Genomic DNA, 12,887 nt, shown 5'->3' with positions numbered 1-12,887 from the left:
TTATATCACAAACAGTTCGAGCAACTTTAAATACACGTAACGAAAGTGAGTGGCATACCGAGGAACAAAAACAATAATCCAGCGTCTTTATGTATACTTGTTTCACTGCAGATTTGACCTCAGCCCCTTGGTGTGCAGAGAAACATTGTTGGCGCTGCCTGCGTCACTTTTCCACGCGTCGCCACATCGCATCTTCTTCCCTCCTCCCTTTACAAATCCCTCTAACAATCTTGACCTAAAACAGTTTGTTTCATAGTTATTGCCGGGGTAGCTTGTCGCGCTCATGACCTCGGTTCGACTGATATCGCTGACTGTTATTTTCGTCTTGTGGTTATCCCATTACCTATACTGAGTGAAGCTCGGCCAGCAGCGACGTTATCTTCCATTCATGGTTATTCTCGTCGTTGTGAGACTCATTTCGTCTTCTGACAAACCTATTGCTGGCTTGTTTTCGGGGATTCGATATAGACACGAACCGATACAGACACGAACCGTGATTTCCTTACCGAGTTTATTTCAGAAAGAACTCTCGTCTTAAAGTAATTAGTACGACAAGAATACTTCTAAAAATGCCAGAGTTCAACTTTAAAAATGGCAGCAACCAGCAGCGTACTGTGTAAGGGACTAAGGGTTTAGATTATAACACTCGCCGAAGGAAAGGTCAGACTAGAAATAAATGCGTCCCGAATACAAAGCCAACCGAAAAGCCAGGCTGCACGGACATTTCGATAACGGCAACGCAATTTACGTAGCTGATACGGACAAAATTTGAGGTTTCCCAGACAAGCAAGCGCGATCAGGGCTACGCGCATGACACCAGGTGCGACTTGTGAAGAGTGCTAGAGCAAAGCATGCTAATCTCACTGGAGCAGAGCGATAACCGAAATGGTGCGGCGCGTGCTCAAGAATATACCAGCCAAGACGATATTGCAGCGGCCGCACTGCTTCTGAAGACACGATTTTTTCTTAGTGCACTCATGCACTCCGTACAAATGGCTATCAGCGAAGCTGCAAAGTCCGGCGCCGCCCGCATCGCACCGCCCCTGCCCGCCGTTGGTGCTTGAGTTGCACTGCAGGCACTAGCTCGCTTCGCCAGCGCTCTGCTGAGAAAGAGACTTTTTCACTCCCTCCGATGCTCCGTTCCCACTTACAAGGGTCGGTAGATGCGAGAGTGTAGCTACGTCATCTATAAACACAGCCAATCTTTTTTCTCTTACTTCTAACTGCTCTTTAGCCTGTTTTTTTTTTTTTTCGTGCGCCCAGTCGAAAATGACATGAAAAATTCCTATAGTTTGTCGTATCTTTGCGTGTCGTACTGTCGTCTTGTCGTATTCTTGTATCGTGATTCTGGCAGTTGGCTATGTCACGACAGCGTGATGGCTGTCGTAGCGACAGCCAGTTCTGTTGTGACCACAGGAATGTTTGTCGTTGAGAAAATTGGCTTTGTCTTTACGACATAAATGTTTGTCGTAACAACAGATGGCTTTGTCGTAACAATTAACAAGGCTTCTGTTGTAATAACAAAGCTTTTTGTCGTACGACAGGAGTTCTTGTAACGTTTCTACGGTATTCGTGTTGCCATTTTAGACTGGGCAAGCGCATGGGATTGCACTGGAGGAGTTTTATGCGTACACGGGACCACCGTATTTTCATTTCACCTAGCCGCATAAAGAAAGCTTCGCTTTAAAAACCCTGCAGAGTCAAGTAAAAGAAGAAACCGTACGCCTACACTCACCGATCTCCTGGAATGTCGGAGTTCTCGACTTTCACTGCGACTCTGAAAAGATGCAAGTAATACAGAAGAATTTCAGAACAATTTCATCTGTTGTACCTACTGTTGTACCTACTGCTATACCTACTGTATGTAATTGCATTTGTCTGTGCTATACAGAGCAGAAGAGGGTGGCCGCTGAAGTGAATTTCCAGCTTCGGGCCTATACTAGGCAGCTACTGCCAGTGTGTGCGTGTGCGTGTGATTACGATATGCTTGAGAAATTATGTGCACGCATACAGCGCCCATGGCAGCCTTCAAGGTGGAGGAGTGCCCGACTGCAAATGTCGCTGCCGCGCTCGACAAACTGTGTGCGCACGAACTCCCGCAATGCAACGCGTGTGAAATTCGAGACCTGTGAGGACAATGCTGCGAAGTGCCACATCTCAAACACTGGCAAACCGCACTATATAAGCATCTCGCGGCAATACATGTTCACAGTATTTCGCTGATTGTGGGGGTTTAACGCACCACAGCTACACCTGGCTATGAGGGGCGCCGTAATGGAGGGGCTCCGGATTAATTTTGACCAGCTGGGGATCTCTAACATGTGCCGAAATCTCGACACACGGGCGTTTTCGCTTTTCGCCTCCATCAGAAAAACAGCCACCGCGGCAAGGTGGAACCCGCGTCCTTAGGCTCAGCAAGCACAACACATTACCCACTAAGCCACCGCGGCGGGTCACATTATTTCGCAGCGTTGACGCATGTGCAACTCTTAAAGCAAATTTTACGTTCAAGACGGGGCCAAGGCAGTTCAAGCTTACAAACACACTATTCCTTAGTCGTCACTGATGTTCGGATGCCCGTTACCCCCAGCTCCCACAGTTACATGATCGCTTTTTTTTTTCAACTCTAACTGTAAAAAAAAAGCAGAGAACATTGGTCACTAAATAACCAGCTGTCAGTTAGCCTGACTAAGGCTTGTTAATGAGAATATATGTTGCGAAAATACTAACACCACGTAAATCTTTTTTTTTTCTGTGTTTAATTAAACGTGGTTCACAGTTGCACAACACATTTAGACCTACGGCCAGTACATAGCACCCACCGAACTCAGAACCGATACTTCAAGAAGCTGTTTTTGTTAAATAACAAAAAGAACTGGGCAAGTATTGTTAAGAATTTGTTAAAAGCTTCGGCGTTATTTTCCTCTTTTTTATATCGCTACCTGCTTTCAGAAGGAATCCCATAAAACAAAAGAAAAGCGGCGTGAGCAAGGACTGGAGAATTTAGGAAAGAATACGCTTCAGATAAACAAGTGAGTATTTTACCGCAAAAAGTACGAGCCCAGACAACGAACTTGCCAAACAATTCAGTGTCATTCCAGTGTGTGAAGGCCGATGACCAGCGGAGGGTTTAGGGTTAGCAACAGACTCCATATTCGAGGGTTAGCAATAGACTCTCGCTCAAACCGCGCCGTCGCACCAGGGAAGCGTTCAGTGGGGTTGTAGCCACGGCGACGTCTTGCGTTTTCAGCTTCTCGGCATTCGCGGTCCCGACGAGCATCGCGCTTATTCTTGGCGTCCGCAGACCGATCGTGATCGGTGGCCTTCTTCCGCCGCGTTCGCCCCCATTGCCGCCATATTTTATTTTTCTTTATGAGTAGGCTTCACTGTGCAACAAACAATGTGGGGAAGTCAGCTTGCAACAACTAAGCTTACACCGAACTTCTTAAAGTCGGCTTCCCTTCTAAGCAAAAATACCTTGCTGGGAAAATATTCGGCAATACACGCCATCTTCTATAAAAAAAAATTGGGCCATCTCCACGAACGTGAAACCTGGGAGGGGCGCAGCATGCAGTCCGGGAAGGGGGGGCGGGGGGGGGGGGGGGTAGAGGTATACAGCTTTGCTGTAAAAGTCTTTTGTCTTTGAAGTACGAAGCTCTCAGCGCGAGACGTAAACGAGTATCCCGGTGTTTTAGCACCGTGACTACATGAGGAGACGCTTACGACGACGACATGAGACGCCGACAGCCCCAGCCCCTAATATGAAGCACCGGAGGCGAACAGGTGACCGAAGAGAAGGGTGTGCCGAAGTGAGGAGGAGGGGAGTGTTTTTTTTTTTTCTGTCTACGCATACAAAAACAAAAACAGGGTCTCTAACAGCTGCGCTGTAGATCTGAAGTTAGACTAAACAGGTGTCTTTCCTCGGTAATTAGCATAAAACTCGACGCGCAGTCGACACACTGTGGCTAATTAATCAGCCATTTCTGTAACATTAGGAAAGCCGCGGCACTGGGAGACGGCTATTTGCCAGCAAGTCATGCACGCCCGCAACTCACCGCTCCGAGCGACAGGCTTTAATGGGCACCGCGGCCATTTACGACCTCTTTCTGAAGAATGCGGGTATTGGGAATGGGTCGCACCGCACACGCCGAGTATATATATACGGCAGTCACGTCTTTGACTTGTCTCAAGAAAAAGACCTGTAGCTCACCGCCGTGCGGGCGGGCGAGAGTGGCCTACCGTTCCCGAGCTTTAAGCGGTCCGGTGATGGGTGCAACGACCCCCCTCCACCTTCTCTTAATGTCTTCTTGCGAAAGCTAATTCTTCGCAACCAGCAGATTTTTTACGGCCCGAACAGAGCGTTTATCCCAGCCTAAGCGCCGGTAGAAGCCACGTGTACTTTTCGCTTGCTGATTTTTTCTTCATCTGTTTTTTTTTTTTTTTTCAGCGATGCCCACCGACCTCGTGGACGCGAGGTATCTAGCAGCACTTTTGTTATATTTGTTTCGCTTTCCTTTCATACGGAGTCAGGCACCAGTGTAGGGACGACAGTTGCCGTTACCGAACCTGGCCGACGAGATATGTGACTGGCATGGAGTGTTATCGGTGGATACGAGGAGTTGGCTCTATAGAGCCGCGCATGTTACCGATGGTTCACCTTCAGCTATCGCGAGTACATAGCTCGACACAGTAGGATATGTCCATTGCCAACAGCCATAAAGCACCTTTTTTTAGTACACGCGCAACATGTCTGGTCAACGACAAACTCGTAGCAAATTCGCTAGGAGTTTCTCGTTCGGTAACTATTAGGTAACTGTTCATTCATCGGCAGCCGTCGTAGGCCGCACTATGAAAGGCCCGGTAAAAAAACAAAAAAAAATTACGGGGATGTTCAGAACTTTAAAAAATTTTGAAAGCGAAATCCCTGTTTGACCTCCCGTTAATCTGCTCTTAAACTTTCCGTTGAACTTGGAGTCCGCGCCCGTCACCTGTTGACCAGGATCCTGAGCGTCCAGGAGCCTGGTTAACAGGTGACGGACGCATAGACTCCACCCTGCGAAGCTTATTCTGCTCGCTCGTCATCACCAGGAACCTCCTGTTCACCCCATCGGTACCTTGACTTCTCGATGCGGCGAGTATTGCTCGTGCGGCAGCGGCCTATCCTCCTCCCGCGCTGCTGTTTCCCTTTCCCGGCGCGCTGTCTCTCGCCCTTTCTCAGAACTCCAAGGCGCACGGTCCCCGGCTTACGCTCCCTGGCTCGCGCACGCTCCGACCGCAACTTTTTTTCTTTTTTTTTGTATACCACCGTTATTCTGCCCCTCACAAGGCGTACGTTTCAAACCCAAGAATCTGAACCTCGCTCCTTAAAAATGCGGTATCACGCTCTCCTCGGTTGTAAGAAATAAAGTGTGATGTCTCTGAGGCGCAATATTTAAACTCGCGCTATCAAAACCGACTGACTCCACAAACTTCTGAGAGTTAGTCAGCGCTTGCTTTTCAGAGCTACAAGATTTTTGTTAATGGTGCAAAAGATTTCAACTGTCGCTGGTTTGAAATCGCCCACTTCTAGCATTGTGCTAGTAAGCCACTCGCTACGACGACCGCTTTTGTATTACTCGAAGCTGGCCAACCGCCTGTGCCATCTTCCCAAGACAGGTTCGTCGTTGATATTCTAGCGAGTCACAAGCTCCGCAATTCTTGCCGGCCACTCTGAAGTGCCCCGAACGTCCCAGCGAGCCCGAACAAAGATCTTCCGGCCGGACCCACGAAAACTCGCAAAACTAAAAGGGAAACTGCATAAGCAAGAATGGGACGCTGTCAACTGTCCAGAAAGGGGCGTTATCGGACGATCTACGATAGAGAGACGAACCGCAACTCCCCATACGCGCCGAGTTGTGGTTCCGTCAGTCGGCAGGGCCGATCAAAGGCGACGGCCGTGGGTTAGCGACCAGCTTCGCATGCAGCCGCTCCAGCCCACGTCAACGGCATTCTGCGGTAAGTGGCCGTTGTTCCTAAGCTTCGGGAGCGTGGGACGGAGGAAGAGGCGGCCAGCGCGCTTCCTGTGCAAGCGGCGGCCATTCTTCACATGCAGGCCATGCATGCAGACGAGCCAAGCGCCCCAGCGAGGATGAGCGATCCGTCCTCCGGTCCTTCCCCGCGTCCATCCTAATTGAGCGAGTTCAGCCGACCTCGTTCGGTGCCTCCACGGCATGCGCGCCGCCCCCATCACGGTCCGTCCGTCATCTGAAGTGCGTCAGCCGACCGACGAGCAGGCACCGTGCGAAAAAGAAGCCAACGCGTCGTGCATCGTCCGAGGGATGCGTGCGTGCTCAAATGAGCTCCATTAAACGAGCGCAGCCGTATACCTCCGGAGTGGTTCATTTGCTCAAGCGGCGCGCGCTCGGTGGACGTGGGTATAGAAAGGCTGCACAATCGCTACGCCGCCTGGGCCGGGCCCCCCGCAGAACTCGTGCGTCTTAACTTGCAGCAATTACCGTCGATGTTCGAAGGTGCCGCGTTCTCTACCGGAAAATGTGCGAGGCACGTTTGAAGATCTTTTACGCTGGTTTCGAGGTGAGCGCACAAAAGCGCGACATGTAAGATACAAGGCAAAAGCTGACAGCTTTTTGTGCGTAAGGCTGGGTGAGGTTTTAGTGCACCCACGCCTTTTTAAACAGCACACCTGTGTAACATGAGCAACTAGTAAAAGACCTATCTTTGAAGGGACCTTGCAACACTTTTTCAACTTGTTTTGAAATCTTAGATGCTTGCAGAATGTACTCATCCAACACACCCAGTACTTATATTAAGGGGTCGCAAATTACCTCAGCCAAAAATTACTGCTCTATATGCCCATCAGATAACTTGGAAACTCGATCAGAAATTTTTTTTCTCTCTTTCCCGGTCTTGACGTTCTTCGACCTCTCGAATTAGGCCATGTAGCGGCTATTGGCCGGTTTTTCTTCAGTTGCAGCAATGAACGCTTTTCGATAGCAACCGTAAAAATAAAGCCACAAAAACAAAGCAGAAACGGAAGGCGCATCTGGTGCGACGAGCAAATCCCGCAGTGCCGCTCCGTGATGGCGATAACTATAGCTTCCGCAGTGCTTCCAGACGCGAAGGAAAGAGTGAAAGCGTTTATGGAAAGTGGTGCAGGGTCCCTTTGAGCCACGCCTTTCCTGTGTACACGCTTCCTCCCTAGATGCAATGTATGAATGATATTTCTGCGCAAATACAAAATGGCTGCACTTTTTGTATCCAACAAAGCTGCGATATAACTCTCGATCATACGGGAGGGTGTACAGCCTCAGACGGACATCGTGTGCGTGAGGGCGTGCTGCGTGATTGCGTGAAGCCCCACCCACGAAACCCACAACCACGACGTGTATACTGCCAATTATGGGATATCGCAGGAAGGGCTCATGCATTAAATGTTAACATTTCAAGGAAGCATTACAGATAAACGTAGCATGTCATAGAGTTATGTCGCTTTGCACGAGGAAAGAGAGCGCCAAATCTTAGGGTCCTCTAGAGACCCATGAAGCAGTGCAAGTACAAAATAATCTTCGTTCCCTGCTTCTGCGGCAGCTCGAAAACTTTTGTACCCGGTAGTGAATATCCAAGCAAAGCCCACGGATTCGACGAAAACCGCGCCCGTCTCGCCTAGACCGGCGTTCAAGGCCGCCTGACGATCGTACGTGCTTCCGTCGGTGTCTAGACACCACGCTGCGCACACGCGAGACGGGGCCTTGCCGATTCGAGATCGTGACGCCACGCGTGTCTCCCACAGCTATTAGCGGCCTTCGACTGCGCTCATGAACACTCGTCGGCGACCCCCGCGCACGTCTTGGGCGACCGCTCACGCCCCCTACGTCGTAAAAATATTCCGTGCAGCATTCCACGACTTCACAGTCCGCCCTTTCGTTCATGGCAAACTCGTCGCGCGCACATCTCAAAGCCGAAAGTATTGTACTCGGATCCGACAGCCTTATAGACGAGAAAAGGCGGTCATTGGAAAGCGACGAAGTTGCGATGAATTTGCATGAACAGCGTGCTGACACTGTACGAGCGTGTAGCTTGGTAACTGACTGAATGACATGTTAGCCGTTGCGCTAAAGCGCTGCACAGAACTAAGCGGGTGTGAATATGCATGCACACGAAGAGGAGTCGCATATGCGCACGCCCAGCAGGTGGCGACCGCGAGGTTCCCTGTGCGTAACGAGGGAGTCCTCCGTAGGCCGAGCCCGTAATTGGCGCACTGCCCGAACTGGGTCATCAGCCCCGGGCGGGGGGCACAAGCTCAGTCATCATCCAGTTACTCCCTGACAAGCGATCAATCGCGCCGCCCGCTCCATCCGCGCATAGGGGTCGCGAGCGAATATGCGTACATAGGACGCGCGCACCCGCTCTGCGAAGCCAGATCGAGCGTCATGACGCGCTCTTCCGTTTCGCATATATAGAGACGCTGTGGACCCCCGGATGTGCCCATTTCAGACTGACGGCTCACCGAAGTCAGGGCAAGGGAACATTCAGTGACCCTTCCCGTATATCTCCGGCAAGCAGCTGGAATTACGAGCTTCTGGCGCGTCACACCCATATTTTTTGCGGTTAGTGACAACAAATGATGCGTTAGGGGCGTTAATGAACAAAGCAGCTTTTTTATTATTCCCTTGCAGTGGCAACCGCTAATGATGAAGCCTGCTGAACCACAAGCATATTTTAAACCGCGCGACAGGGAGAGACACAGCTGAGAACAGCGCGAGACGTGAAATGATTCCCAACAAACTGGTCCAACTTTCCCTCTTGTTACACCGTTCAAATCAGCCGCCAGTTTTCTAAGCGGCGTGTGATATCCGCAGGAATCAACGCCTTCAGAACTAATTTAAAAACGTTGGCAGAAATACTGCCCTTCGGCCGCTCGGAGTGCGGGAAGCTTTGCCGCCGAGCTCCGGTGTCGCGTGGAGGAGCGAAGCAGACGAGCGGTGTGACATTCTGAGATGCAACTGTGGGTTCGCGCCGTGAACGGATGGATCACGCAAACACATCCTCAACCCCTATCCGTGTAAAAAACGACGCCCTTTTGACGCAGTTCGCACGCATTTCTAAACTATAAAATCGTGAAAACTACATTTATGTCGCAGCAATCCGACCCCCCCCCCCCTTTTTTTTTTTCTTTTTGTACTATTGCCGGATAGACGTCCACGATTCACCAGCATCCTGACTGCTTCTTGAGAAGAGCGGTGTGTGCTGAAACAAGCACTAAGGAAGATAAACGTGAAAGTGTGGTGTGCCGCATTTGGACCGCGCTGGTGCAGGCTGAGCTCTCGACTGTTAATTTATACCCCTTTGCTGTCACAGTGCAGCCAAGCAAAGATAGCGGTGCCTGCCAGCTGGCTGAAATTGCGGGGCCAGATTCACAATGTTGCGAGACCGGCCAGAGGGTTTTGATCGGCTGATGTTCACCAAGTTGTTTATTTTATTTATTTATTTATTTATTGCTTCACTGCGTTGTTTGTCGTGATTCTGCCACGACGGGCAGCCAACCCTGCGATTATATTTTGGTTTAAACAAAAAAACTATAAAAGTCTGTCGAATTTCTTTTGCTAAATTTGTCTTGAACCTAGAAAGGCCAGTTTCTTCAGCCGCTGGAAACACGCAGTGGGGCGGGCCGTATACATGCACACTTCGTTAGTCGACGGCACGCACGCACAGTCGTCAAAAGTATTTACAACCACACGCCAGCCTATGCACTGAGCGGCAGCTTACGACAGTGCCGCGGAATAGTCAGCGAGGATGTGCGCATGCGCTGGAGAAGACGAGACGAACTGCAGGTCAATTTGTGAGCACCGGCTATCAGCCGCCGATGGTGCTACAATGACTATTGGGGCCGTGAATTGAAACCGTAACATCGAGCTCAGCAGCCCCACACCGTAGCCAACGAGCCACCGTAGCGGATGCAACGCCATGTGGTTGCCGAAATTCTCATTAACAAACCCCTTGTCTACAAAATTTGCTCCACCCAATTTCAAACTCTTAGTTCAAATCGTGTGACACGCCCTGCGTATACACGAATGCGCTTCAGTTGCAAAAGAATTCGGTCATAGTCTCCCGAGTGCAAGTAAACGAATGCGGAGTCTAAACACGGAGCGTGTTTAGACTTCGTTCTCCTTAGCCCCATTCCGAAAACGCCTACTTAGCCGCCTCTCTCTTAGACGCCGCCGCGGCGTCGCCGCGCGGCCTTCCAGGAACCCTTAACACAGGCGGGCGCCTTGTCCTCCGCCTCACAAGCCGTGAATTACTTCGCATACTCTTTGTGGCATCTCGTTTCATCGGGGCGTGCCATTCCGAGACTGAGAAAAATAAATTAACTCATGTATATGGTCCCCTCGTGTACATAAACAAGCAACCAAGCAATGTTGCGCCCTCACTCAGGGCTTCATTGTTTTATTCTTGTTTTGTTTTCATTCCACGGCGAATTCCGAGAGCGCCATGCTTTCATAACCCCGCGAGACTCCCGACGGCACGAGAACCCGGCGCCATGTGGGAACCGTTGCGGCATGTTTTGACCTTATCGGGCGTCTCGCAAAATGGTCGAGCGGCGCGGTTGTATCCTCCCGCCTTTCTTATTTCTTCTTTTTTTTTTTTTTGCGTTAGAGAAAATTGGACTTTACGCGGGAAGTTCCTCAATAATACATTCTTTCTTACACGTTCCTACAACGTAAGTCGACCAATCATGAGGTTCTGCCAAGAAATAAATTTACAGTACCTATAAATTTTACAAGCACGCTAATATTTTGAAAAGCCCCCCGCTCTGCCGCCAGTCCTCTTATGGATCTAAGGCCAACGCTAAGCTGTAGAGAAAAACAAGAGTAAAACCGGTGGGCAACGTCATTTTTCTCGCCTTTTCTTCCCCGGTCAGTTTGGCACTGTTACCAAATCTTGGCGTAAACTAATTAGCTCAAATACAAAGTTCAGAAGCACAGACGCGATGTCGGTGTAGCCGATGCCTGTGGACTGGAGCCTAGCCAAAAAACGAAGGCGATACAATAGATAAATACCCAGTATTGAAAGAAAAAAAAACATCAGAGATACGCAAACGTTATTGAAGGGGCGATGCAACGTTATTGATGCAGGCGAGATGAGCGACAGAGGAGGAAAAGTTACAAGAACCGCGAGACAAGATGAATGGCCCTCGAAAGTTTTACGGTCATCCCAGGTTCGTAAAAAGAAGGGAGGGGGGGGGGGGGGAGAAACCGAATAAAAAGGGGGGGGGGGGGGAAAGGCGCGCACCCTTCCGCTCGCCTGCAAGCCGTGCACAGCAGTCGGGCTTCCAATATGGCACAGCAAACACCAGAGCCATCTATTGCAAACACTCGACGGCCGGCGCGCCCACACGCGGGGCCAAGCTGTAATCTGCACTTGAAGAGCAAGCCGGCACTTGGGCTGCACCGCGATGCGAGCCACATGGCGGGCGCCGTGGCCGTGAGAAGAAGCTTCCGACCAGAGGATGTTGCGGTGTGCGCGGAGGCGTGCCCGTCTGGCGTCGGCCACCAACGGGTGCATCGAAACGGAGCAACAACAACGCCAAGAAGAAGAGGAAGAGTTGCGAAGGACGGGCTCCCTCGATGTCTGTGTTGTGACTGGAAACACCCCGTCTGCACCGCTTATGGCAGTCTCTCTCGCGGATTCTGTGTCTGCCAGTCAGCATACTGCAATGGTTCGTGGCTCCTTGCGCAGTCCCCAGAAATGGCCGCGAAAAAGGTCTCGTTGAGAGTTCATTCGTGAAGAGTTGTGAGCACTAGCTCGGAAAATCTAGAAATACCATGGCTATGCGAACACACAGATATCCTGAAACTGAATAAAAACTTAAGAAGTGGGTAACGCTAACCGATCAGGCGCATGGAAATGGGAAGGCGTCAGACAAGAGTCGTTGCCTCTAGCGACAACGAAACCAGAGAGGGAGAGAATAGCTTGGGGTCACTGACACCTATTGACTGTCCACTCCGGGAAAAATAACTTCCCATTTTAATTTCCTGACTCCGTCTACAACAAAAAAAAAACACAAAAAGCAACGTAAAATTTAGAGCCAGCCATCACCTTTACTTCGTCGTCTTTTACTCTTATATAATCGCCTCAGCAACATGCATGTCAGAGCACGTCCTATCGACAGTAGCGGTTTTTCAGAACCCGTTAGCATTCTTGAGTAACGGTAACAAACGGTGGTGCTGTCCACTCCAGCCATCCGCATATTTTCTGGATTGCAGGAGGCTAGGTGAAAATGACGGCGATGACGTAAAGTGCCCACTTTGAATCTGAAAGCATCATGTTCGTTTCTTGTTGCTGAAGTTACGCAGAAAAATTCGAGATATATCTATTTTCCTACATCTCCGCTTGTGTGCCTCTTCCTCGAAACGCCAGAAAAAAGACGAGCGTAAATGTCCGTACCTCGAAGAGCTCGACAAAGTCTTGACAACGCTCGAGACGTTGTGAGGTTGCACACATTCATCTTGTCTCACGGTTCTTGTAACTTTTCCTCTTCTGTCGATCATCAAGCCCCATATCTCTTTAATAACGTTTGTGTATCTTTGATGCTAACCTCATTAGATCAAGCACCGAATGGTTCTAACGGATGTTATGTGGGCTTGTTTGCAAAGTTAGTACAGATATTTAGAAAAAAAAAAAAAGACACGCCATGGTCGACAAAGCCTAAACTATTTTATGGTAGCAAAGCAAAAAAAGAAAAGGGCACACGAAGAGAAACCTATTTACAAAAACAGCGTGACTTTGAGTTCTGTTCAGTACTGGCCGAGATGCGGATGCGCGTCTCCACTTCTTTCGCTGACAAGCGCTGCTAAAAGCGATGGCATATGTAGCGCATGACCTTGGGC

The 12,887-nt window shown here is 49.9% G+C and overlaps 1 protein-coding gene across 14 annotated transcripts in view; it reads right to left on the bottom strand.

The window, feature by feature from the left end:
* LOC144169428 (tensin-3-like) overlaps positions 1–12,887 on the bottom strand; it is a 292,831-nt gene that overhangs the window by 41,307 nt on the left and 238,637 nt on the right. For all 14 annotated transcript variants that reach the window (XM_077698569.1, XM_077698567.1, XM_077698574.1 and 11 more), the window contains one exon: positions 1,736–1,777. In XM_077698569.1, the coding sequence (XP_077554695.1) occupies positions 1,736–1,777 (42 nt within the window). The remainder of the gene's footprint in view (positions 1–1,735; positions 1,778–12,887) is intronic.

This window comes from Haemaphysalis longicornis, unplaced genomic scaffold (assembly GCF_048455015.1).
Source record: "Haemaphysalis longicornis isolate Haplotype H1 unplaced genomic scaffold, Haemaphysalis longicornis Haplotype H1 scaffold_2, whole genome shotgun sequence".
NCBI classification, from domain to species: Eukaryota; Metazoa; Arthropoda; class Arachnida; order Ixodida; family Ixodidae; genus Haemaphysalis; species Haemaphysalis longicornis.
This window is presented reverse-complemented; position numbering and strand designations above follow the sequence as displayed.